Below are 26,769 nucleotides of genomic sequence, written 5' to 3' on the forward strand. Positions count from 1 at the left end.
TTGAAAAGTGCTTGTTGGCAAGAAGAGGGGACGTTAGTGATGCGGTACTCTGAGGGTCACAGTTAGAGGGCTGGCATCTCCGATTGGGAGGTGGACTGTTGGGTGTCTGTGACCAGGCAAAGGCACCTCCCAGGTCACCCTTCACGCCCTCAGTCCTCCAGAAAACCCATTTTCTGATGAGCTATTAGAAGTATATCTCTGGGATGTGGGGTGTGAGAGGCGCCTCCCAGAAGCAATGGGAAGGAAAGGAAGCACACGTGGAAAAAGGAAGTCGAGGGAGAGATCCGTGGGAAACTTGGACTGAGGAGGGTATTTTTCTGCCCCTCAACAAATTTTTAATTTGTTACTTTCCCTCGACACGTGTGTGTGTGTGTGTGTGTGTGTGTGTGTGTTCTTTAAAAGAAAGTAAGTGCCACTAGATGGCACCCAGACCCCGGCATTATTCCGACTGTATATGTTATAGTTCTGTTACAGATTCTTTTCAAAAGATAGGCCATTAATATGTTGTTTTTTTAAAATAAAATGTCATATGTAGCCTATTTTAGAGAGGAATAAAGGATGAAAAATTGAAATCCAAAATCTATATATCTTGTGGGCCCAATTTGTGCTATCGAGAAAACCCAGTTGTTGAGGTGCATAATGGCTTATGGTCTTTGTTCATAGGTAGACGCTGTCTAAAATCTGATTCTCATGCACAAGTGTTCGATTGACTTATTAGTGAGACTTCTGAAATGTGGGTTTATAATCAATATTTTCAGGAAGAGAGTCATCTGCCCCTAAAGCAGTATCTTTTTTTCTTACCTTTCATCATTATTTGACATTTCACCTCTTAGAAAGTTTGGAATTGTGTTTCTTAAAGAATATTATGTGGCTTTTAAACAAATATGTCTGATTATTGCTTTGCATTTGTATTTTAACTGTGTGTGTGTGTGTGTGTGTGTGTGTGTTTGCACGTGTGTGCGTGCCCATGAGTTTCGTGTAGACATGGGTACATTAAAGGAATGGAACAGGCTGATCATTGGGAAGAGCAGAGGAAGCCCAGAAAGGGCATGGGGCACTTGGCACAGTGCCCCCCACCCCAACCAGAAAGAAAAAAATAAGACCAGGCCTTGTCGGGCAGTGGTTATCACCCCCCAACCCTCACCCCAAAGGTGGCTTGCATAGACCATCCACCTCCCATAGCAGCAGCCAGGAAAAGGTGCCACAAAACACAATCTAAGCCTACCGTTTGTTCGGGAGCAGCATTTAATGATAATTCCATAGCTTTGTTTATAAACTGTGATACTAAAACTTTTAGCTTTAGCCATTAAAGACTCCTTGTGAAAGTAAAATTATAATAAAGGTTTGTTGACTTGATTCATTTGCTGTGAAAGGGTATAAACAGGGTCTGTTAAAATCCTCCCCATCATTTCGTGTCTAGCTCCCAAAAGATGGCCCGAAGCAAGGATGTGATGACAAGCTGCCGCCTTCTGAGTGGACCGCACGGGGTCTTAACCTTATGTGCTTTGGTTTATTGAGGCTGTTGCATCAGTTGGCAAGTGACTAATGCCTCTCCCCACCCCACCCTTCCACCAAACAGCAGTATGGGTATTTGGAGCATTCTTCATGTTGTGCCCTCAGAGCTGCCCAAGAGCTGCCTCAGGGACTGCCCTGCAGGAACTGTTTCCTTGGCTGCTGGCCATTGTCCTTGTTCAATCCAACGCACTACCACGTTGGGGTGTGACAGCAGGTGTGGGAGAATCATGGGCCAATGCGTAAGAAATCAGGGAAATCCATGAAGATTAATATTTTATTTAAATTTATATCCCCAATTGTAGTGCCCTCCCTCCATGTTTGGTTTGTTTTGTTTTGTTTTGTCTTAGAGAATCAACAACTTCGTATCTGGGACTGCTTGAACAACATATATTAAAATGTTTTAGTTGTTAAAATATAATAGGTGATCAAAAACTAACCATGACAGTAAGTTTTCAAAACTGGTCAAATAATGGTTTTAAAATTTAGTATGTCTTCAGAACTTTAGCTTAATTCTACGTTGTGTTATATTTCCCCAGAGAGTTCATATTCCTGGGTGTTTCCCTCTTTGATGTCACCAACAGATCTAAATTTAATTGGTTCTTTTTTTTTTTTTTAATAGGCTCCATGCTGGGCATGGGGCTTGACTTCATGATCCTGAGATGGAGATCTGAGCTGAGATCAAGAGTCGGATGCTTAACTGACTGAGCCACCCAGGCGCCCCTAAATTTAATTGATTCTAATAAGTGTGTTGAACCTTGAGTCAAGCGCTTGGTTGCATATCTCATTTAATATTCATTTTACATACAGATAAACTAAGGTTTAGAGAGTTTGAGTGACTTGGCTAAATTCATGCCATCAGTAAATGGAGGCACCATGATTTGAAACTAAGTCTATCAATGTGTTACTGTGTAGTTGCATTTTGTGGGCATTTAGCCCTGGGCATATTAAACCAGTCTTGACTGTCTTCTGTTCATCCCATCTATATCAAACAAGCAAGTGTCATCAGGCCTGAAATAGGGAGTGCACATGGCAAGACCCCAAAAGAAATGTGTGGGGTTTTGTGTGTGTGTGTTTGTTTGTTTGGGGGAGTATCCCAGCCATTGACAAATAAATGGAAAACACCCAGACAAGTGGATGGTGCTGCTTCTGCAGTGTGAGGTGCTGCTTCAAGAAATTGAAGAATGAATTGAAAAAGCAACAGAGAAATACAGACTGAAGAACAGTTAGAAGGACTGTGATTGTTGTGTAGCCAAAACTGTCTATAATCTGGGCCATTCAGAAATACTGAAGGTCAGTGTTGACTCTTAGTTCATGTTTTATATGTTTACAGGCCATGGGACTCGAGCTACTGCTTCTTGGGGACTTTAGCTTCTAACAATCATCATGTGCTCTCAAAATGAAAGAAACTAGGAAACACCTGGAAAAAACATCTATTTTGATGTTTCTGAGTTAAGAAATTTCTGTCAGGTTGAAGATGGGCAGGATAGCAGATATCCTGATGGTTATTTTTTCCCCTACAGTATACTTTTGATTGTTTGAAGGTTGATTTTAACCTAAGCTGTGTCATTTCTCCGCCTTTCCTAGGGCTTCCTGAAGAATGAGAAGGACAATGCCCTGCTGTCTGCCATTGAGGAGTCCCGGAAGAGGGTAAGAAAGGAATCGAAATGAGGATGGATGCCATTGTGAGGGCAGCAGTGTCTGCTGGGAGCACAGGTTCTGGAAGCTGGAGCCTGGGTCCAGGCCCAGCTCTCCTACTTAGCTAATTCACTAGAGGGAGTTCTGTGGGAACTGTTTTTGAGGAAGATATCATGGTTGTAACTCTGCGTGTGTTTAGTGACTGAAATGCATCTGAAACAGAATGGTCAATTAATTATTAAACTAATCTTAAAATGGAAGACCAGACAGTTCTTTGGTTTCATTGTTACAGCATATAAAATGATATTTTGATTTCTGTTGAATCAGCAGTTCAGAAAAGCAGTTATGATCATTGATAATTTTCCTTAATTTTTCCTTTTATCATACAATTTGACTTTCTGTGTTACCTTTTATATTAACAATTTTTCCAAGCTCTTAAAAAAAAAAAAAGGAAAGAAAACCAGCTTGGCTCTCCAAAGGATGGTAAAGAAGTCAACCAGAGCAGCCATTATATGTGTAGCAATGTTTTGCATCAGGCATTCCTTCAAGATACTCAAAGATTGTTTACTAACATGTGTTATCGCCATTTGTTTCTGACAAGAATTAGAAGAGCAAAACCTTTCCAAAAGGTCCCATTATGGGGTAAGGGATTTTTTTTTAGGCCACTGGAGTCCTTTGGGGATGGGGGGAGGAAGGTTAGCAGTCATGTGTAGTTGGTTCTAAAAACTGCAGCTCTCCCCAGGAAGGAGGCCGGAGAGCGTTCACTCTAGTCTGCCCGCAGTGGCTGTCTCTGCAGAAGTGAATAGGGGCGAAGGGGAAACCTCTATTCTGCTGTTTACTTTATAACTCTTATATCAAGTGAAATATATTTCTGTATTATTTATGTAGTTTAAAATTACTTATGTAGTTTAAAATAATAAAATAAAAAACTGCTTCTCAGTGTGCTTTATTAAAATGTTCTGTGCAGGTGGAACTATCTCAGGAAGGCTGATGTGAGTGAGATAGGGCAGCAGGGGGCTTGCCAGCTCTAATTTATAAGATGTTCCAAAGGCATTTATTTAAATGATTGGTACGTTTAATTATCAGAGTAAAAAGAAATCCCTGAAATTTTATTAGGTACATTTTTGGCAATAGTATTTATTTCTAGAAATAGAGAAATTCACTTGATTCAGATTTGGGAAAAAAAATTTTTTAAAAGGCTTTTTTGTTCACACTTTGAGTGAGTTACTCACCAGCATCGATTCTCCTGCTGTAAAGGACCAGTGAAATTAAATTAGGATTGTCGAATGCCACTGAGCCTTATTAATCCATTTACCCTGCGGAATGTGTTTCTGGAATTGGCAGTCTCTGAACACTGTGCCATACTGAGACTAAATGTGCAGCCAGCCAAAACATCTAAGTGACATACCACAGTGCAAAACGTGTGCGTATGTGTCTGTGAGGGAATGTTCCGGTGTTGGGAGCCGGCCTGGGGGGAGACCTTTCACCTGTCTGGATACCAGGAGACTACCACTGAGCAAGAATTATTTTCAAATGAAAGGTGAGCAGCTTCCTGGCATATTGGTGGTAATTTCATGTTTGAATAACTTGCCAGTGTCCTGCTGAAATGCCAAGAAAACAAGCTACAAAACCACAAATGTGTCCTATCTTTTTCCATTTGGTGCATCCCAGCAAAAACAGAACAACATTATCGGAACATATGTAGAGTTTCTAAAAGCCAGCAACAGCTCAGTAATAAGCGGGTGTGAAGTCAAAGCATATTTCCCTATTCCCTTTATGAAAATGGGGTTTGAGTGCTCCCCACCTGTTTTTAATTCAGTTGCCCAGTTCTCTTCCTGCCTTCCTTTCTTAACCGTGTGCAGAGATAGATGTCCACACATAACTTGAAAGAGTCCAGTGCAATTTATAATTTCTCCACTGCTTTGTCATTTTCTGTGGTTTGTCTTTCCTTCGTTTAAATTTTTACACATCCGCACACCCTTCCAGGTTGTCCCTTTTCTCTTCCCTTGGATTCCTCTCCTTCTTGTCCCTACTGTTCCCTACCTTTCACCTTGCCTCAGACCTTCACTCCTCTTAGTTGTCAGTTAGTAGCTCTGTTGACTCTCATTCATTAGCTCTCCTGGTTGACATTTTCTTTGCACCTAATCCAGTGGTTCAGTTGTGGGTCTAAAGGGAATAAGCTGGAATAGGGCAGATGGGTGGCTGATCATCTCTGATTAGCCCACAAATTAGATTTTCATTAGCTCGAATGTAATTAAGATAAGCTCGGGGTTGCGTGGTCAAAGGAAGAGAATTTTAATGTTGGGCCATTTATTTTTATTGGAAGCTCCTTATCACACTAATGATGAATGGAACCACAGTGCTGTTCATTGAGGTTGTGGGGCTATTTCTAAATGAGTAGCCTGGCATACTGCTCAGGATATATCTGAGGATTTGAGCCCAGAAAGCTGCCAGTTTTCAGAATACTTCCTGTGTTCCTGAAAGAGGAGTTCTTGGCACGTAGGTAGGCAGCCTGATTAACAGGTGTTGGTTAATTCCCACTCTTGTCACTCTACCCCTTAAATGATGCTGGAAGTCTGTCCCCAGTGTCCTCAGCAGCAGCGTCTGTGGGTAGTATACTGTCTGTTTTCTTCAGTTGCTTTTACTATTCTGCCATTCTTTACCAGCCAGAGGACTTATCCTTAGGAAAAACTCTCGTGACACTCTGGTGTCCTAAGTCAATACCATAGCTTAGGCAGCGCACCTCCTGTTGCAGGCTTAGAAAGCTTTGTGGTATGCCAGCCTTCCCCCACGTCCCTATTTCTGCCCACCCTGGTCCTCGTGCCACATCGCCCTTCATTTTTCCTTGCTGGGAGAGGCTCAAGGCTGAGGAGGTTGTTGGTTTGACCACTAAATAGGAAGAGTTGAGAAGAGATTGTGGTTCACTTGTGTACCATTTCTGGATATCTTCTAGGGAAACCACCTCTTCTCCTATGCCTGATGCCGCCTTTCTTTTCCAGGATACTGCTCTCTATTCAAAATGCATAGCTCCCATATTGAAGTTCACTAATGTAACAAGAGAAAATGATTTTTCTCGTGGGTATTTTTTCACCCCAGTCTAACTGACTGGACTAGTCCATTCTGTCGGACTCCAGTGAGAAGCAAACCAGATGGACCTCCTTGTGTCTTAAGAATACATATTAGAGAAGGCCTTCATTGATAGATGGACCAAAATCAGACTTGCAGAATATGCCAGCCTTCTTCCCACACATTTTTGTGTGTGTCTACTATCTGTCTTTTTCACATTTTAATAAATACTGGTCCATACTTAACATCCCATTTGTAGGAAGAGTGTATATGATTTTTCTGACAGTTTCCCAGGGCTCATGTATATGGATATTATCACTATAAATTATCTGCATTGCCAAAAATAAAGTAGGCCTTACTAATACTCATTCCCTTGGTGCTGCCTAATTAGATGCCAATCTGATTGTAAATGAAATGGCTTTTTGAAAAGTGGGGTGAAGCTGTTGGGAAACCTGGTCTGCCAGTTAAAGAATAACAGGCTAAGAACGGTCATGATTCAGTGTACCTATAAGTTGCTTTCATTTCTTCAAGAAGGTTTTGTTTTATCTTCTCCTTCCCTCCTTCCTCCCTTCTTTTCTTTCTCTTTTTCCTTTTCTTTCTGAGCGTGTTTGTTTTGGCACCAACCTGCAATATTACCACTAGACAGGCGTGAGGTTTGCCAGACATTTCCGTGATCACTTTGGGTAGAGTGGTAGGAAACCTAATCGTAGAAGGTGCCACTTTTCTTTTACTGGTTTGCTTCCTCCTATGAAAATATTACTGTCTCAAAAAATAAAGGCATTGAGAGAATCTCTTGTTTTTGTCTTGTCTTAGATATTTACTAAAAACCATTGATTTTTATAATCCAAGAAAAAGTACTTCACTTCACTGTGACATGCTATCACTTATAATACGTAGCCTGATTTCAGAGGTTTAAAAAGGTATTTATCTTAATGAGCACATGAAGTCATTAGGGGAATGTAAATAAAACAAAACCATGAGAAATCAACTCACACCTATTAGGATATCTACTACCACCCCCCCCCCACAAAAACCCCAACAACCCAGAAAATAGTTCAGTGTTGGCAAGGGTGTAAGAAGCTGGAACCTTTGTGCTCTGTTGGTGGGTATGTAAAATGGTACAGCCTCCGTGGAAACACTATTCAGTCCATCAAAAAATTAAACACAGAATTACCATGTTACCCAGCAGTTCTGCTTCTGGGTGTATATATCCCAAAGAATTGAAAGCAGGAGCTTGAAGAGGTATTTGCACCTCCATGTTTATAGCAACATTACAATAACTAAAAGGTTGAAGCAACTCAGGTGTCCATGGATAGATGGATGGATCAGCAAGATGTGGTATATACACACAATGGAATATTACTCAGCCTGAAAAAGGAAGGAAACTGCATAGGCTACAACACAGATGAACCTTGAGGACATTATACTAAATGGAATAAGCCAATCACAAAGAGACAAACACTGTATGATTGCACTTGTACGAGGTACCTGGAAATAGTCGAAAACAGAGACAAAGTAGAGTGGTGGTTCCTGGGGACTGGGGGAGGGGGAGGGTGGAGAGTCAGTGTTTAACGGGGACAGAATTTCAGTTTTACAAGAAGAAAAGAACCTTGGAGTTGTATGGTTGTGGTGCTGCACAGCAGTCTGAGTGTACTAATATCACTGAACTGTACACTCAAAAATGGTTAAGAAGTAAATTTTATAAGTATTTTACCACTATTAAAACACTTTTTTTTTTAATGCATTAGACTCTAAGGATAATTTTTAAAATAGGTTACTTTTGCTCTACTTACAGAAAGATCAGAGGGGCTTTGAGTTTCCGTTGAACTTTGAAGGAAACCATGTTGTTTTCCCGTTTGGGTGATCTTCCTCTGTTCCTCTCTGACAGACCTTTGGCATGGCTGAGGAGTACCATCGGGAGTCCATGCTGGTCGAGTGGGAGCAAGTGAAACAGCGAATTCTCCACACGCTGCTGGCATCAGGAGAAGATGCCCTGGACTTTACTCAAGAAAGTGAGGTAGGTTGAGTCCAAACGATAAGCCACTACTAATAAAAATGTGAGGTCAAGGAATGCTTATCTACTCGGCTACTGGCAGTCTTGGCACAGAGGATCACCATCTCCCCCTGGAGATGCTTTCTTCCCCTAGCCTCCAGGATGCCCACGTTTGCTGGGAGTTTCTCCAGCATGTCTGGCTGTTTCTGCTCAGCTTCCTTTGCTGAGTTTTCCTCAAACTCCTTGACCTCCAGATATTTGAGCATTCTGGGGCTCAATCTTTGACCCGCGCTTTCTCCCTCAGTCACTGTCCTGTTGATCTCATCTGGGCTTGTAGCTTTAAATACCATTTCTATGCTGAAGATTCAGATTTACCTTGCAGCCCTACACCCCAGACTCATTTATCTAGTGGCCTTCTTGGCTCTCCGTGGTGTCTCATAGCCATCTCAAGCTGTCTATGTCCATAATTGGGTCATGATAGCCACTGCCCGCCACCCCCCTTCCCATGCCAGCCTGCCAGCCTTCTCTTTTCAGAATTTATTATCTTTATAAATGGCAGTTCCAGTTTTTCACTTACTCAGATCAAATATCTCAGATTCATTTTTGTCCGGTGTGGGAGAAGACCTAGTCTCTCTCACATGTTGGCAAGCCCAATTAACCTTACTCTCAAAGACTCCAGCCACTTCTTAACTACTCCAGCATTAGTACTCTGGTCCAGACCACCATCACCTCTCTCTCAGATGTTTGAAGTAGCCTCCTGACTGCTGGCTTTATTGAATTCTGTGGCTGTCTAGCAGATCACTCCAAACCGTAGTGGCTGCACGCAAGTGTGTCGCATAGTTGGTATTTCTGGCTCAGGGTTTCTCGAAGAGTGTTGCTAAAGCTATACTCATTTCAAAGCTCAACTTGGGACCAAGGATCCACTCCTAAGCTTGCTCAGTGTGGCTCTTGGCAAGCCTCAGGTTTTCTCTGGCCCTTGGCTGGGGATGTCAGGTTCTCGTCACGTGGGTCTCTCTGTTGTGCTGCTCACAACATAATAACTTCCTTCCCCTGGAGCAAGAGGGGGTATCTGAGGGAGAGCTGAAGTGCTCCCTAGATAGAAGCCAGTCTTTCTGTGACTTAATCTTGAAAGTAATCTCTTATCCCCTATGTTCAAAGTCAGTCGCTAAATCCAGCCTATACTCATGGGGAAAAGGTTATACGAGAGCTTGAATCCTAGGAGGTGGGGATTTGGGGGGACCATCTTAGAGGTGCTCAACCACACTAGTCTTCCGACTTTTGCCCTGTACATCTCTTCTCAACACAGCAGCCAGAATGACCCTGTTAAAACACAGGTTAGATGATGTCACTCCTCTGCTTAGGATCATCCAGTGACACCTACCTCACTTGGAGCGAAAGCCAGAGTCTTCACCATGACCTCTCTGTCCCCACTTTACCTGTGGCATTGCCTCTCCGAGCTCACCTCATGCTGTTCCTAATGCTCTTTCTGCTCCAGCCGTGCAAACTCCTTAACAGATTCCTTGAACAAAGCCAGCAGGCTGCTCCTGCCTCAGGTCCTCTGCTTCCTATTGAGTTCTGCTGAGAATATTCTTCCCCCAAATAGCTGTGTGGCTGTCTCCCTCACTTTCTTCAAATATTTACCCACTGCCATCTCAGTGAGGCCTTCCAAGGCCTTGGATACCTGAAATCTAACAGAGCCTCTCCCCATTCAACACTTCCTGTATCCCCTTTTCTTGCTGTATTTTTTCTTTTCAGCATTTCCTTCCATGTACCATTGTGTATGTTTCATGTCTTTATACTGCTTAATGCCTGTTTCTCATAGTAGAAGGTAAGCTCCGTGAAGGTAAGGACTTTGTTTGGCTTGCTTTTACTCATACCTGCAGTGCCTGGATGAGTGCCTGGAGCAGATGCTCAGGCAGCATTTGCTGAACAGATCATTGGGCTCTGGCTAACTTCGTGGTAGCTGAAGTATTAGAGATACGCTGAAACTGTGATTTTTAGAGTAGATACGTTAAATAGGCTTTGTTTTAATTGCCAGTGTTTATTGACTGGTGGTAGTGCTAAGTTGAGGGTTTTCTCCTCTCTAAAATCTGATTTTTAAAAAGGCAGTGTATTTATATGATTCCAGAATTAAAGTATCTTGTCTCCCAAAAGCTCATTCCCTCCCCACTTTGCCTCTCCGGGATGTAATCACTATTATTATTTTCTTGTGTATATTTCCAGTGTTTCTTTATATGAACACAGGTATATGAGATTATGCATTCTTACCATCCTCCCTCCTTCTTAATACAGAAGTTAGCTTTCCCTATGCTCTGTTCTTTATCTTGCTTTTCTTACTTCACGTATCTCGGAGATCTTTCCTGAGAGGGACTTTGAGGCTGCATCTTGGGATTGACAGGAAAGAGCATCTTGTTTGATCAGTCATGTGTGGCTTTATGCTCTGGGGAGCAATGACTTGCCACACAGGTACCACTCTGATGTTGAGTGAACAGATCTGGGGGTCAGATCCTCTCTTCACCACTGACTAGTTCTGATACCTTGTTCAAGGGACTTAACTATGCAGACCTTCAGTATCTTTACTGGTGAAATGGGATTATTGGGAAGACGTGATAATGTAAACACCTGACCCATAATGGCCATCCCTTACTATTGTTATAGAAAAAAGTCATTTCAGATGATTTAGAGGTACAGATTAAAAATTACAATGTTACAAAAATTATAGCGTAAGACATTTCCAGTAATATACCAATGCTTCCTGGTAAGTCTTTTTTCCTGGAATTTCATGGCTAGCTAGCATACTTTTCTTACAAGAGCTAAGACAGCTGAAGCTCAGACAGACAAGTGATATACTGGCGAGACCCAGGACTGTTGGCTTCTATACCATCATTCTGTTGAAGTCTGGATCAAATGTGGGTAGTTTGGCAGTGTCGTGCCAGGGTCACTTCGTACATCCCGTATCCACACACTTGCTCCTGATTTAAAAACCAGGTTTTTTTCTATTAAATTAGCCCCCAAATAAATGCTAAAGACACTCGTCTTAGGAAACTTTGCATTAAGGACCCTGTGGCACATTTCTTAGACTCGAAGACTTCAAAGACTAAGATCAGATCTTTGGGAAGGAAGAACTAATGTGTAAACCCTTGGCCAGCCTAATGTTTCTTTCTCAGTTTCTTGTGAGTCTGGACAGTTAAGTAGAACAGCTCATGGTTTTATAAACTTCATTTTTTAAAATGGTGTTAATAGGTTGTGGTCTGTATTGGGATTTGGAAGTAATTATAAGCTGCTAATGAGATGTTCTTTTTTGATTGCTCTTCTCTTAAAAATAGATTAGTCTACTTAGTAGACTTTTTCTTCTTTGACCTTGAGTGCCCTTGGAAGAGAGTTATCGATACTTTTGCTGTTCTCTGTTGTGATACCTAGTAGAATGGATAGCTTTGCTGTAACAGCTGGCAAGGGATGCAGATGGTTCTCCCTTCAGGTCACCTAGGGATGTGCCATTTTCTGGAACCTTGTCGGTTCTGTTTGTTGCTGTTGTTTTGAACTTTTTTTCCTGAAGTATAACATATATACAGAAAAGTGCATACGTTATAAGTACGTAACTCAGTGAATTATCACAAAGGGGACACACCCAGATGAAGAAACAGATTATTACCAGCACCCCAACAACCCTCCTTGTGTGCCCTTCCAGTCACTACCTCTCAACCACCAACACCAAGGGAACCACGGTCCTGACTTCTAACATCATAGATTAATTTTGGCTGTTTTTGAACTTCATGTAAATGAAGTCATGCAGTATGTACTCTTGTTTCTGGCTTCTTTTCTGAGCGTTCTGTGTATCATTGCATGTAGTTGTGGGCTATTCATTCTCATGGCTGAACAGTATAACTACAATCTGCTTATCCATTCTTGGGTTGATGGACATTTGGCTAGTTTCCAGTTCTTTGCTTTTATAAATAGTGCTATTGTGAACATTCTTGTACGTGTCTTTTGGTGAATATATGTTTGCATCTCTGTTGGGTATAGCTAAGAGGGGAATTGCTGGGTCAGAGGATATGCATGTGTTCACTGGTAGATACTGCCAAACGATTTTCCAAAATGGTTGTATCCATGTACCCTCCCACCAGCAGTATGTGAGAATTCCATTTGTTCCGTATCCTTGCCACACTTGGTATTTTTCACCTTTTTAAAATTTAACCATTTTCCTCTGCCCTATTTATAGGAAACAACATAGTGTGAAGGCCAGAGACAGGCTTTGGAATTCCCGGGCCAGGGTGTCTTTCTTGTAAACGGCCCCTCTGGAAGAAGTGTTGTAAGGAATGTAGAACACGTGGGAAAGGGCTCGCCCGGTGACAGCAGAGAGGTCGCACACAGCACATCCGAGCAGTATTAATGGTGGCTGTTAGTATTTGGCAAACTACACGTGAAATTTATTTTAATCATTTCAGTAGGGATCTGTCCCTTTCCCTTGGTTTATAAAGTATCTCTAGGAATTAAATCTTTGTGTATAAGTAGAAGAAATAATTAAGGAAGTATGTCTTGCCATCTAAACCATTCTTTTCTGGGCACTTCATTGTCAGGAATAAGGTTGTTGTTACCCAGAGTCATTTGTTAGGAAGGAGGTTTTTGATCATTTTGAGCTGACCTTACATTTGAAAGAAAATGTTCACATTTGGATAATTTAATATAAAGAGAAGCTTGAGACTTTTTTGTTTTAAAGATTTATTTTTTTTAGGGAGAGCAAAAGCGTAGGGGGAGGGGCAGAGGGACAGTCTTAAGCAAACTCCACACTGAGCGAGGAGCCCCACGTGGGGCTCGATCTCACAACCCTGAGATCACAACCTGAGCCAAAACCAAGAGTTGGACACTTAACCAACTGAGCCACCCAGGTGTCCCTTGAGACTTTTTTTAAAAGCAAAAGTGAACTAGGATATGGTGGGCTCCTGAAACCTTTCACCTCCAGGCCTTCTGATAGCAGAAGAACAACAACACATTGGCGATACCTGTTTCCAGCAAGTTTTAAGAAGGGAAATGATGCTTGTATAGCATAAATTCAGTTTGGGAAATTGCTTTCTTTAGGATATGATTGAAGAAAGAGGTGTGATTTTTAAAGGAAGAGAGAAATTGAAAGATTGTTAATAACTTTTCAAGTTGTGGTCTGAATAAAAACCATGCGGTTTGAAGCAAGAAAGAGACTTCTGGAACCCCTGTGCCATCCTTGCATGTGGTTAGTGGGAGGAAGAACACCTCCAGTGCTGTGCTGCTTGTATGATAGCACATGGGGTTTGAGCAGTGTTGGGAATCCTTGATATATCTTAGCCAACTTTTACAACAGTATTTAAAAGTCAATTTTTATCTAACTTAAGTAAGGTCTAGTGCCTGCATTGGTATTAGATGTAGTCAATAGATGTTTTTTTTTTTTCCCAAAAATTTATATATTTATTAGAGAGAGAGAGCACATGAGCAGGGGGAGGGGCAGAGGGGAAGCAGACTCCCTGCTGAGCGGAGAGCCCAATGCTGGGCTCTATCTGGGAGATCATGACCTGTGCCAAAACCAAAAATTGCACACTTAATAGGACTGAGCCACGCAGACACCCCAGTAGATGGTTCTTTAATGTATCGTCTGGAGAATGACTGAGCCTAGCAAGCAGCAGGCTCCAATGAGAACTTGTAGCTTCAGTGCAGATAGTGAAGGTAACATTTCACACTGTGAGGTATGAATAATGAGTGCTGAGTATACTTTCTCATTTTGATAACTGACGTAATACCAAATTTCATCAGTTCCCAGTCACAAAACTTTTTGTACATCTTAAAATCTCTGAAATCAGGGTGTGTCTTAAATCTAGTATCATAATTTAGTTGACAAAATTTTCCCTTTCCTAGTGGTACATAAATAACATGTCTTATAATAGGTGATGTATTAGATTCAGCGGAATGCAGTCAAATAGAGACCAACAGAGTTTGAATCGGGAAACTCTAGACTAGATGATTTCAAACTGTATTTTATGGCTCCCTGGTCATTTCCTGGAGGGAAGATTTGTTTCACTTATTGCAACATGAGTAGGATTTCAAGTATAGAAAGTGCTCTGCTGTTCTTTCAAAAAGAAGTTCAGAAAGCCCACCAGGCCCTTCGTTTTCACGTCATGCTGTATCATACATGAGCACCTTCTTGCACAGTATTCTGATGGTAGAGGGATACAGATGCACTTCCGAAACCTCTGCGGCTCTCCTCCTCCTTGCACACAAGCATGACCTCTGACAGCGGCGCAGCGGCTGTCCTGCCACCTCCCTCTCACGCATTCCTGTGCACTTTCACACGTACGGCGTCATGTGATCGCTGTCGATTTATTGCGAAAATGACACCATTTTATATATTAGATTCTACAACTTAGCATTACATTTTGATATTTTTGAACTTAGTTTGGAGCCTTTTCTAGGTTAGTACATGTAGGTGTCTGCCATTTTTTACTGGCTCTACAGGTTTCATTGTATAAATGGGCCAAGAATCCTTCCCACTTTGTCCGTGAAGAATGAGGCTCCAGAGAAGTGAGATGTCATTGCCGAAGGGTCACACAGTTGGGTTGCCTTTAGAACCTGGGTCTTCTGGTCCCCGGTTGGTGTTTTTTTCTAGTAGTTCTGGATTTTTGTGTGCAGATTCTGTAGCCAGCTATTGTGAATTAATCACTTTGGTTCCATTTTGCTTATATAAAACCAAACATTATACTCGGAAATGAAACACTCTTGTCCTTTGGTAGTATTTACATATATATTTTTTCACCCCATACCTGTTTTGCTAAGAATGCTAGTTACAGTCTTTTCTCCCTAACTAGAATGTGCCTTTCTTGGGAAAAGAGTTTTATTTATACCTGGATATTCTTTGTACAAAAGTAGTTGCTTAACAAAGCTTGCAGTTCCCTGCTGCCACCCTCCAGCCACTTCCTACCTTCTCTGGAATGCTCTCTTGCTGGTTTTGGGATTACCATCTACTCCGAGAAGACTCTTCTCCTGCTTGTGCTCCCTGCTGTTTCTTCACTTATCGTTCTCTCCGGACTCCTTGGTGAGCCCCTTGCTGCCCTCTCTGGCCCTGCCCTCCCATCTTCCCTGCCTTTTTGGTCTCTGATTCCCTGCTCCTGTCGTTCGTGTTGTGTGCCATGAAGCCCCAGTGCAGAGAAACCCAAGTGTCCAAGGGTTTTGGAATGTTACTCCCACACAACATATTGGAACTGCTTTCCCAGCCCTCAAGCAACTCCTGGGTTTGAAATTGCAGTGCATGTTTGCTGGTTCCTTGACTCAGGAATGTGCGTGTACACATCCTGTTGCTGGGATAATTGACTTTATGTGTGGTGTGATGGAGACTTGGCCAAGGGCAAATGAAGGAAAGGTAACTTTGAAAACAAGAGCATTAGGCAAAATTAATTTGAATGGAAATTTGAAGGCTGAAAACCAACTACTTTTTAAATGGATAATTTTAAAAATTAGGTTTTGGTACTGGAACGTGTTTCTCAAGGCTGTTTACGTATATGTAGCTGAAACAACTGTGTCCTTGCAGAAATGCTTTAGTGTTGTGTTCCCCTTTTTGTCCTCCTAGTCGTTCCCCTCAGTTAGGCTTCTGGAGTTAGTAGACTTAGTGCTCTGTTTTTTAAAAAGACTTTGGGATCATCACCTTTCATAAAGTTAGTTCTGTTCCAGAAGGGTGGCTGGCTGGCTAATAGAACAGTCCTCAACTCTGTGTTACTGAGAACACTCAGAATTAGTCCAGAAGGAGAGAATGAGCTGCTGGGGGGTTCTGTTCATATAAGGAATATGTGTTTATTGTAGAAAAATGAGATGAGAATTCCCAGCCAGCACAAAGTAAAGTATTTTAGGTCATGTTTCTGTAGTGTTCATATCTGTCCAATAGGGTTTATTCCTATGTTTATTATAGTTGTTTATTTTTTGTTTAAAAGGTGATCATAGGTAGTGTTTTGGGGCCAAGTCCTGTGCTGAGTTCTTTCTATTTATTCCTCACAACAATGCTGTGAGGTAAGTACTGTTTTTCTCCTTGCTTAATCTTGATCACAAACCCGAGGTGGGTACCATTACCACTCCTGTTTTACAGCTAAAGAAACCAAGGCTCCAGAGAAGTATGTGCAATCAAGATCACATGGTAGTGAGTAGTGGAGCCAGGATTTCTAACCGCTACTCTCTTGTTCTTTGATGGCTGTCCTTGAAAAGTTGCCCTGGGGTGCCCAGACAGACATTGCGGAGCCAGACTGCACTCAAACCATGGCTCCACTGCCTCCTGTTGGAGTGATCTTGGGCAAGCTGCTTTCTTTGTACTTCAGTGTCTTCATCTATAAAATTGACATAATAAAAGTACATTATAGGGTTGTGGGAATTAAGACAGTGCTTGGCATATAGGAGTACTCATAAGTGTGGCTGTTGTTATAACCTGGTGGTTTTCACTAACTCTGTATTTCAGATAGGAATGCTTTCAGCTGTGAGTAGCAGAAAACCAGTTTCAGTGGCTTGAGTAAGGATTTATTTTTTCTCACCTAACAAGAAGTCTGTGGGTGCGGAGAGAGCGTGGGCCTTCATTCAGTGGTTCTGCACTGCCGCCAGAGGCCCGGCGCCTCTCTGCCTTCGTGCGCTGCCGTCCTTGGCACATCACTTGCCTTAGGCTCCCAGGATGGCCGCTGCAGCTGTAGGCATCCCACTTACACTGCGGGACGTCGAGGGGGATTGAAAGGCCATGCCGGGCTCTTCATTTTCCCTTTATCAGGAAGAGCAGAAGCTGTCCCCAAAATGTACTCCAGACTTGGGATTCATCCCATAGGCTAGAACTTCTACCTGCAGTAGAAGCTGGGGAAGGGTACATTCAGTGGTGTGTAGAGGTCAGCTCCTGAGGGCCTGTTGGGAAATTTTCAGAAAGTTGGCAGTCTAGCTGATACTCCTTGGGATAACTTGACATCTGCCGTGGTGGGGATCTTTACATCACAGAAACCAGCAGACGCTACACATCAGGTCCCTTCCCCAGGCCGGTGGTTAAACATTAGCCAACACAGGGTTAGGTGTCTTTCGCTCCATTTGCTGGGCTGAAAGGAGGCAGGGAGTGGAGGTGAGAGGCAGGGGTTTGAAATGGTCATTGGGTCAGCCAGCCAGCAGCATCTGCCAAGGTCAGTAAACTGTTCCAAGCTTTTAATAGCTTGAAAAACCAGAACTGAGGAGGACTTCGAAGGTTGTCTAGGACATCCCCGTCATTCGACTGAGGGGAACCTGAGGCTCAAAGAGAGTGTGCCCTGCCCCAGACCCCAAAGGCAGGGAGTGAAGTGGCCCTCCTGGAACCCAGGTGTCCTGCTGACAGCTCAGCATTCACCCTGCAGAACTTCACCTTTCTGCCTCCTTGCCCCTCTTCTCTCCACCCTACTCCCAGCGTTTGGCCACACAGATTCTCCTTTTGCCAGCTTTGGTAGTGCCAGGAAGTTTTACTGCTGTCTTCTGTGGGTTTCCCAGAAAACCTGCTTGTTTTAAACTCCCTTTTTTTTGTTTTGTTTTGTTTTAGAGAATACAGAATTGAATTTTTTTCAATGGGAGAAACATAAAAGAATTTGCTATAGTACAGTATAAACTAATGTAGAAATAAGAATATACCTAATAAGATGATATACCTAATTTTGACCCATACTTGTTTACAGTAGGGAGTGAAGCTTAACCAAAGATTAACTTTAGTCTTTCTTTTAAAAAAAGTCTAATAAACTTTTCCATATGTTTGTGTCTAACTCTCCCCATAGATGGGAAGCTCTTTGGAGACAGGCTCTGTGGGCTGCACTGTTGTCATCCCCGTGGGGATGGACTTGCACACAGCTATGCATGCGGCTGCTTAGCAAACGTTTGCTGAATGAATCAATGACTGCCCCACTTAGACTAGTTTGTATCTTCAGATGTAGAAAGTTAATAGGCAGCTGTTCTCTTAGGGTGGGCTTTAGACTGGAAATGTCTGAATTGTAACCCTTTACACTCAGTCCCTCAGCTGTCTGATACGACTGATGGAAACAGGAAGCCCACAAATAACAACGGCTTCCCTGGTGTGAAGACATGGAGGGAGAGGTTGGGGTGGAGATGGGGCTTGACATTGATCCGGTTGTTGGAAAGATGTGCATTTCCAGGAACAGTCATTGAGACATCCTTACAGCTCATCTGGCCTCCTGTTATTTTTGAGTTGGGTCTCATGCCTGCTCCCTTCTTGTGTGTTCATGGGAAAAGAGTTTTGTCCTATGGAAACCCCCTAAATTCTTCATTTTGAAGACGTCTTAGTATGAAAGAGACTTCTCACAGCTTTGTTACAGACAAATGTATGTTTGTAGGATTTTTTTTTTTTTCTTTACATGACTAAATGCTGTTCTTAATCACAATGCTACATCTTTATTTACCTACAGCCAAGTTACATCAGTGATGTGGGACCCCCTGGTCGAAGCTCTCTGGATAGCATCGAGATGGCCTACGCCCGGCAGGTGAGCATGCTCTCAGAGAAGAGCGGACCCAGGAGAACTCTATGTGAGCGCTCTGGGGAGTAAACCAAGACTTCACTGGAAAGTCAGACCTGAAAACAAGTTGGGTTTTCGTTCAGGGGACTGGTTAATATTTTACCACCTAGGTCACTGGAGAATTCCATCAAATTGGGTAATAGAATGACTCACATTTGCCTTAGGGAAATGGAAATCTGCCCTCTACAATGACCAGCGCATCTCATTTTGCATTTGGCAGTAGCCCATGTACAGTAAAGCCTCGAGTAATTGCACTGCTTAGTGAATGGAGTTCTCTATTAACTGAATTACCTGGTAGGCTGATTGTATTACCAGAAATCTGTCTTCACCCCTTGTTGATAGAAATTTTCTAAGTGCTTTTCTGCCTCAGTAAACATGGCATACTTACCACTTTCTGATACTGTCCTGGAGAAGCTCATGATATTTTGGGAGTTGTGGTTCTGGTTGCATATCATGGTTACGCAGGAGCATGGAGATGGATTTGAGGTGCTCTCTCGTGAGCGCAGGGGCTATTATTGGACTGACACTGCCCTGAGGGGACAGTACAAACCTGGAATTGACTTTTTGAATAAAACAGTGCTGGCTGCCTGTGTGTTTCATTACAATTTGCTGTTTTTCCTCACAAAATAGTATCAAAAAGGGAAAACAGATTTAGATTTCTCTCTTTCTCTCCGCTACATCTCCATCCTTTATTTTTTTATTTTTTTAAAGATTTTATTTATTTATTCATGAGAGACAGAGAGAGAGAGAGGCAGAGCAGGGAGCCCGATGTGGGACTCGATCCCAGGACTCTGGGATCATGACCTAAGCTGAAGCCAGACACTTAACCAGCTGAGCCACCCAGGCGCCCCATCCGTCCTTTAAATGGCTGACTCCTCCCATTGCCACAGCCAGTACCAGAGTTCAGGCCTAATGAAATGATAAGCTTTTGAGTAGAGAAACTATGTCTCTTCTGTATCTGTGAAATTAAGACTCCGTGAAACTAACATTTTCTAGATTCAGGACACCATGTCATATATCTGTTTACAGGGTTGTTCCCCTCCAGTGGAGAGAGAATCTTTGTGTTGAACAAAGTACCTTGCAAAGGAAAGGCTCCTGATAAATGCACATCGAGTGAATAAAAACCACCTCGTAATTTAAAAACCATCTTATTTCATCTTTGTATCGCCCTTGGAGGCTACGGGTTACCATCCCCAAATAGAGTAGAGGGAAATAAGGTTCAGCGGGGACCTGATTTGTCTAACCTCATTACCTTGTTCAGTCCGTGGCAGGACAAGGACTTGAGATGCAAAGAGTATAGAACCTACAAGTTTTTACCATCATTATTTTAGTTCTTTTAAAATAAAAATCAAAGTAATAGTGGTTTTTCCATACCTTAAACATGACATAGTTGCTTTTTCTTAAGAAAATTTTCCTAAGGAACAGAGATTCTTTCCTGGAGAAATGGGTACTCCACACATGCAGCAAGTGCTCTTCTAACAGTGTGAAGGGCTGCAGCCTGACACTCCTTACTCAGTCCCCCAGCCCTGGCTTGGGGTCATTCAGTCCTTTTGCCAGAAGGATTACCAGACTCTCCTCAGGTTCTTAGGAAGCAGCAGTGGAGGTCTTCCCATTGTCCCATCTTCCCCTGTGGTCCTCCTCTACCAGGATTTCCCTCCTTCCACTCTTCAGCTGTTAGGAAGGTCAGGGCAGCAATTCTCCTTGGTGTGTTGATGCTGCCGCCCAAATTTCAAAGGCACATCTGGGAAACAGGCCAGAGGCCTTGCCGCTCCAGGCAAGATGGATGGCTCAGCCACCCTGAGGAAGGAAAGGTTGGCTGAAGCTTCTGCTGACCGTTGGGCAGAAGCTGGCTTCAGAACTGCCTCAAGAGGTTTTAAAAAGAAGAGGAGAAAATAGAAATTGTGGCGTTTATTTTTATTTTCATTTCAGATTTATATCTATAACGAGAAGATTGTAAATGGGCACCTGCAGCCTAACCTCGTGGAACTCTGTGCTTCCGTCGCAGAGCTGGATGATAAGGTAGCGCCCGGAGCTAACCCAAGGAGAAGCATGGCGTCCGGTGTTCAGATGGGATTAGCGGCTTGCTGATGGGCAGAAATGTGCTCAAGAGACACCCTGCTCCGTGGAATAAAATGTTCACTGTCCTTCAGAGTTTTATTTTAAATAACTTTGGGGTGGTTTTTTGATGATGGCACGTGCATGTATTTTTAATGCATCTTTAGAAGGCCCAGCCAGAATCAATTTATGGTCACAGGAGGTCTCCTTGAGGTGTATTGCTTTCAAGTCCTGTCAGGACTCAACTCTTCCCTCACCAGTTTTCATCCTTAGACAGACTAACGGACTCTTTTACAAGAGTGAATTGTAAAGGTAATGGGGTTTTTCCATCAGGGAGCCCCTTGAATCAGATGTGGTCTTCAGATGCATTCTTTGTGTGCTGCTGCTTCCCTTCCTCTCTGACTCCTCATCTTTATTCCTGTCCCTTTTCCCCCCGGGGGGAAGAAAGTGGACGGGTGGATTGGTAGGTGGCCAGGAGGAATGGGAAAAGGAGGGAAGGATATAATGGAAGCAGATATACACAGATGATGATGGTCCTTAAAGATGCATCTGACTTTTTTTTTTTTTTTTTTGGAAGTAAATTCTAAGGCAGTGCAAGCAAGTCCAAAGAAGAAAGTTAAGAATCCACCTACCATCTCAACACCTAGAAAGAGTCGCATTTGGATGGATTTTCTATAGTTTTAGTTTTTGAGGGAGACAGAACAGGATTTTCTCTCTTCCTTTGGAAAAAGTGTAAACCTGCTTTTCTCCAATCAGTGCTGTCTTCCAAGGATTCTTAACTTTAGAATATTGCAGAGCATTCAGGGAATCCATTTTTAAGGAGAGATTTACAGCCAGGAGGATTCTGGGGAGAGGGAGTCCCATCTGTGTGGTGGTAACACGAAGGAGAGAATGCCGTTCCTTTCCTGGGAGGCTGTCATGGAGGCGTCTCTTGAAGGGAGTGAGTGGGAAGGAAAATGGGAGCTGAGACACTCACAAAGTGGGGTAAGAGCAGCGGCCCCTGGAGAGTCTCTGGGAGGACAAAACCTGTATTAGTTAGGTTAAATTCTTTATTTTAAGCCTTAAGAAACTCAAATGACCTTTTAAGGACTGAAATGCAGCTACTTGAGTTTAAACTCCTAGAGCTTTAGACAATTATCCATGTATTCACTCTCTTACAAGGAATAACCCACTGAGATTCAGTGTTCCTTTTACTGTTGTGTGGTCTTCATTATGTGGCTGATTATGTCAGACCTGGAATAGAAATTGGTCTGCAAGCCAGCTCGGGACAGGAGCGTGCTCGTTGGCAGCCGGCCTCAACCGGGTGGAGGTGCGTCTTCTGTACTGAGCCTAAGCCTGAGGGCCTCAGACAGAAGACATGAACCTCTCCTCCCTCCTTACCTTCTCTGCCTTTGAGGTCAGAGCCCTGAAGAGCCAGACCGTTTCTCCAGCCCTGCAGCATTATCACATGCAGTCTCGTTTATGTGCAGAACATTTCTGACCTGTGGACAATGGTCAAACAAATGACAGATGTGATGTTGGTGCCAGCGAGTGATGCCCTGAAGAGCCGCAGCAGCGTGGAAGTGCGCATGGACTTTGTCAGGCAGGCCTTGGCTTACCTGGAGCAGAGGTAAGGCAGCCATGGCTTAACGGGGGGGCTGGCTTCACAGTCCCTGCAAGTCAGCCCATTCTCACACGTTCGGTAGTCCTCGGGCTAAGTGCTCCATAGCACAAGGTTGAGCAAGGCTGAGAGACCGAATCCTGCTTTCAGAAACGCTGCTTTACCAGGACTGTCTGCAACAGTATGAAATGATGGCAGTGGGAGCTCTGTTAGACTTTTCATTTTCTCTTTCTCTTCTCTCTGGCCCTCAGTATGGAGACATCAGGATTATTAGGCCATGGCCTTAGGTCAGGATCCTGTTCCCTGATGCAGTTCAGCCATTACTCCTTAGGCTCTTTTGTTTTCTCTCAGCATTTAATTTTTACACCTGGCAATATCACCACCTTCAAGCCTTAAGTAGAGTCCTTGAACCTTTATGTTCCTTCTGGTTCTATTCTGTTAATCCCTATGCATCTGGATCCTTCCCAGATGTTAATGCCTGTGATTTGTGCCTGGGTCGCTTCGCCACCTCACTAACTGGAGGTGGTCACGAGTGGTTGTGGCTGTGCCCTTGTGCCTGGACTATTTGTCACCTTCATTGGTAGGGCCTGTGCCATTCATCCTTCCAGCAGACACTCCTTCCAGCTCTGAATTTGCCAGCAGGGGTTGTCATGAGTGTGCAGTAGACTCTCTTTATTTCAGAGGCAGGCTGCTGGGCCCCTTCTGCTAGCTGGAAAAGAGAAAGTGGAATTGAATACACTTGCTGAATTGCAGCTCTTTCCACTAAGCCTGTGCAGCTGCCAGCGCCCTTGTGGTGTGACTGCCCTTTATCAGCGAAATAATGCTTGGTGAGGAAGTCCTGGATTTCCTTGTCAATTAACTGAGGTGATTCAGACTTAGTACAGCAGTACTCGGTTTTTATACCGAGTACTGTAATAATTATATAATCACTACATGAGATGAACACCATCAGACATAAACTCACTAGCTTCCATTCCCTTGTTGAGAAAAATCCGGAACTCCAAATGTTTGTGTTTTTTTTTTTTTTATTCTTTTTTGCATTGGCGCAAAAGAGTTTATAAAGTATTTTATCAGGCTTTTGCTATTTTATAAATGTAAGCTTTGGGTATATTGATCTGTAGCCATAAAGATCCTAATGTATATTGTAATATTGCTACATGCAGCAAGAGTCCAAATTTCTTAGAATATACAAAAACCTTTAGGATTTTTTTTAATGGGTGTATGACTGCTCACGACTGCTTTTTCTTTACTAAACCTACTCCTTAACGTTGGTGCTTGACTTTACCAGTGGTATCAAGCATTCCTTGGTTTTATATCTGGTAAGCCATCCTATTTCATTTATTATTCTTTTCACTTCACTTATTTACTTTTATTTGTCTTTTAAAATTGTTTTTTCCCCGTTAATTCCTTTGGCAGCACTTGGAGCTACTTGGGAGTTTCCTGTCCACAATTACTGTAACCTTATTGTCCTTTCTTCCTAGTGGTTTCACTCCCTGGTGGCATGCTTTTTAAGAATTCATTGTCCTCTTTTGATAAAGGGACTATTTTAGGATAATTATACTCTTTTTTTTTTTTTTTTTTTTTTTTTTTTAAGAAAGAGAATGTTTGAGGGGTGGTTCAGAGGGGGAGAGAGAGAGAGTCCCAAGCAGGCTCCACACCCAGTGCAGAGCCTGATCTGATGCAGGGCTTGATCCCACGACCCTGAGATCATGACCTGAGCCTAAATCAGGAGTCAGACACTTAACCTACTGAGCCACCCAGGCGCCCCAGTTATACTCACTTTTAAAGTATTTTTGCCAATGCAAATGTGACAGCATGGCAAAGTAGACCCAGTCCCAAATGATTTTTGCATATAAGGCTGAAAATATTGAGAAAATACAGGGTTGGTCAATCTGTTCCCTGCTACATTCCAAATTCAAAACAGGATATATTTTTCTTAAGCCCTGAAGGAATTCAGTCTGCTTCTTCAACTTAGGCCTTTATCAGCACGTGGGTTGTCTTATTTCAAAAAGTTGGAAGAGACTGTAGTGGGCATCTGTTTGTCCTGGCTGCTGCAGGACTCTGTTCTCTAATCTCTTTTCCAGCCTCTGCTTTTAAATACTTTAAGTGATGGGGGATATCACTACATTTGTTAAGTTGAATTTTGTTTATTTTTCATTATAAAAATGCTACATGCTTATTATAGAAATTTGGGGAAATGCCAAAAGACCTGACAAAAAGGGGAGAAGGTCCCCTATACTACATCCAGAGGCTCCTGTACATTTTCACTTTTCCTTTTTCCCTCTTTTTGATACATGAATATTTTGTTTGATTTTGTTTTTCACAGTTATGATCCAAATATGTACAATACATGGTTTTATGTAGTTTGCTTTTTTTTTTTTTTTTAAAGATTTTATTTATTTATTTGACAGAGACAGCCAGAGAGAGAGGGAACACAAGCAGGGGGAGTGGGAGAGGAAGAAGCAGGCTCATAGCGGAGGAGCCCGATGTGGGACTCGATCCCGGAACGCCGGGATCACGCCCTGAGCCGAAGGCAGACGCTTAACGACTGTGCTACCCAGGCGCCCCGTAGTTTGCTTTTTTAATTCTTTGTCAGTATCATTTTTTGTAACTATCAAATTCCATTGAGTCTATTTTTTATAATTGACATTTAGATGTTTCTCTCTGTCTCTCTCACACTCTCTCTCTCATTCTGTTATTTTACTTAATCTGGTGTTGAATATCTTTGTGCATGTGGAGCACCTGACTTTTTGGAGTCAGTCTGTTTTGCTTTGGACAAGAAACATTTTTAGAAAGTTCTTTATTATATTAACCCCATATTTGGATATCTGTAATTAGAACCATTTCATCTTAGTATGGAAGCAGTTTAAAACACTACAGATTTTAAGGATTTGCAGGGTTTAAAGAGGCATGCTAGCAAATAAGTGAAGAGGGAATGATAGAAAATCAGTGGCAGCCATCCGTGTGATTGATAATTGGTTCAGCAAGGGCAACAATGGAAACAAAGTATCGGGTAGAAGATTGTTGGTGAACAGAATATCCACATGGCTTCCAAGTAGTACCCCACAGGGTACTTACCAGTTTCAAAGGGAAAAGTACTTTTACAGTGGTGAAATCTGGTGAACGACACTTTTAACCAAGTGATCAAACCGAATATTACCTGCCCCGTGGTAGGGCTCCGTGGGCAGTACCAGTATCCGCTGTGTGGGATTCTTGGCAAAAAAGTTGAATCTGAATCAGATCATGAGGAATCTCTCCAGCTTGTGGGACATGCTACCAGACAGCTGGCCTGGATTCTTTTTAAAAGGTCATTGTTGTGAAAAATGGTGGTAGAGTTGCCCTAGATTAAAGGAACCGGACGTGGCAGGACAATTAAGTGCCATGCATTTCCTTGCTTGGATCCTGGACGTGGGGGGAGACACACACACACTCTAAAGGATGTTATTGGGAAATTTGAATGTGGGTTATATTTTAGATAATAATGCTGTATTACTGTTCAGTTTCTTGGTGTCATAATGGTGCCGAGGTTGGGTAGGAGAATGTCCTAGTTCTTTGGAGATCCATGGTGCAGTGTTTACAGCTGAGGTATCCCCTGAGTTCTATATTTTTGCAGAAGGGTTTTTTGTTTGTTCTTTTTTTTTTTTTTTTTTTTTTAAAGATTTTATTTATTTATGTGACAGAGAGACAGCCAGCGAGAGAGGGAACACAGCAGGGGGAGTGGGAGAGGAAGAAGCAGGCTCACAGCGGAAGAGCCTGATGTGGGACTCGATCCCAGATCGCCAGGATCACGCCCTGAGCCGAAGGCAGACGCTTTAATGACTGCGCCACCCAGGCGCCCCTTTTGTTTGTTCTTTTACAGATTTCAAATGGTTCAGGAAAAAAAGTGGGTGTATGTGTGTGTAGTGTGTGTGTGTGTGTGTGTGTGTGTGTATACATATATATATACACACACACATATCTACTTAGAGAAAAAACATATACACATAAGCTCACAACTGATGAATCTAGGTAAAGGGTATATGAACATTCATTGGGCTATTCTTTTAATTTTTTGTAGGTTTCAAATTTTTCAAAATAAAAAGTTTAAAAAGAATCTACCAAACCATTCAACTGTGAGCTGAAGCAATCTGCACCTTAGGCCTTAATGCAGTGGAAGCTCGCAATTATGTTCCCCTAGGGATTCTTCTCAGTATCCACAGCAATGAGAAATCTTTACAGTGGTCTGCTCTGCACTGAATGTAGTTTGTTTCATTAAGCATACACAGTTTTCTCTTCTGTGTGAGGTTGGAAGTCCAGACCCTGCCCTGTGGAGTTCACAGTCTAATGGAATAGCGTGGATGTGGATATAGATGTGTATATGTGTTTTCAACCTCTCTCGTTTTTTT

General features: G+C 42.6%; 1 protein-coding gene across 2 annotated transcripts in view; it reads left to right on the forward strand.

The window, feature by feature from the left end:
* Positions 1 to 26,769, forward strand: part of NUP93 (nucleoporin 93) — a 104,832-nt gene that overhangs the window by 64,711 nt on the left and 13,352 nt on the right. For both annotated transcript variants that reach the window (XM_045806831.2, XM_045806832.2), the window contains 5 exons: positions 3,100 to 3,162; positions 8,105 to 8,233; positions 18,622 to 18,696; positions 20,659 to 20,748; positions 22,254 to 22,393. In XM_045806831.2, the coding sequence (XP_045662787.1) occupies positions 3,100 to 3,162; positions 8,105 to 8,233; positions 18,622 to 18,696; positions 20,659 to 20,748; positions 22,254 to 22,393 (497 nt within the window). The remainder of the gene's footprint in view (positions 1 to 3,099; positions 3,163 to 8,104; positions 8,234 to 18,621; positions 18,697 to 20,658; positions 20,749 to 22,253; positions 22,394 to 26,769) is intronic.

This window comes from Ursus americanus, chromosome 21 (assembly GCF_024610735.1).
Source record: "Ursus americanus isolate L20-20 chromosome 21, mUrsAme1.1.p, whole genome shotgun sequence".
NCBI lineage: Eukaryota > Metazoa > Chordata > Mammalia > Carnivora > Ursidae > Ursus > Ursus americanus.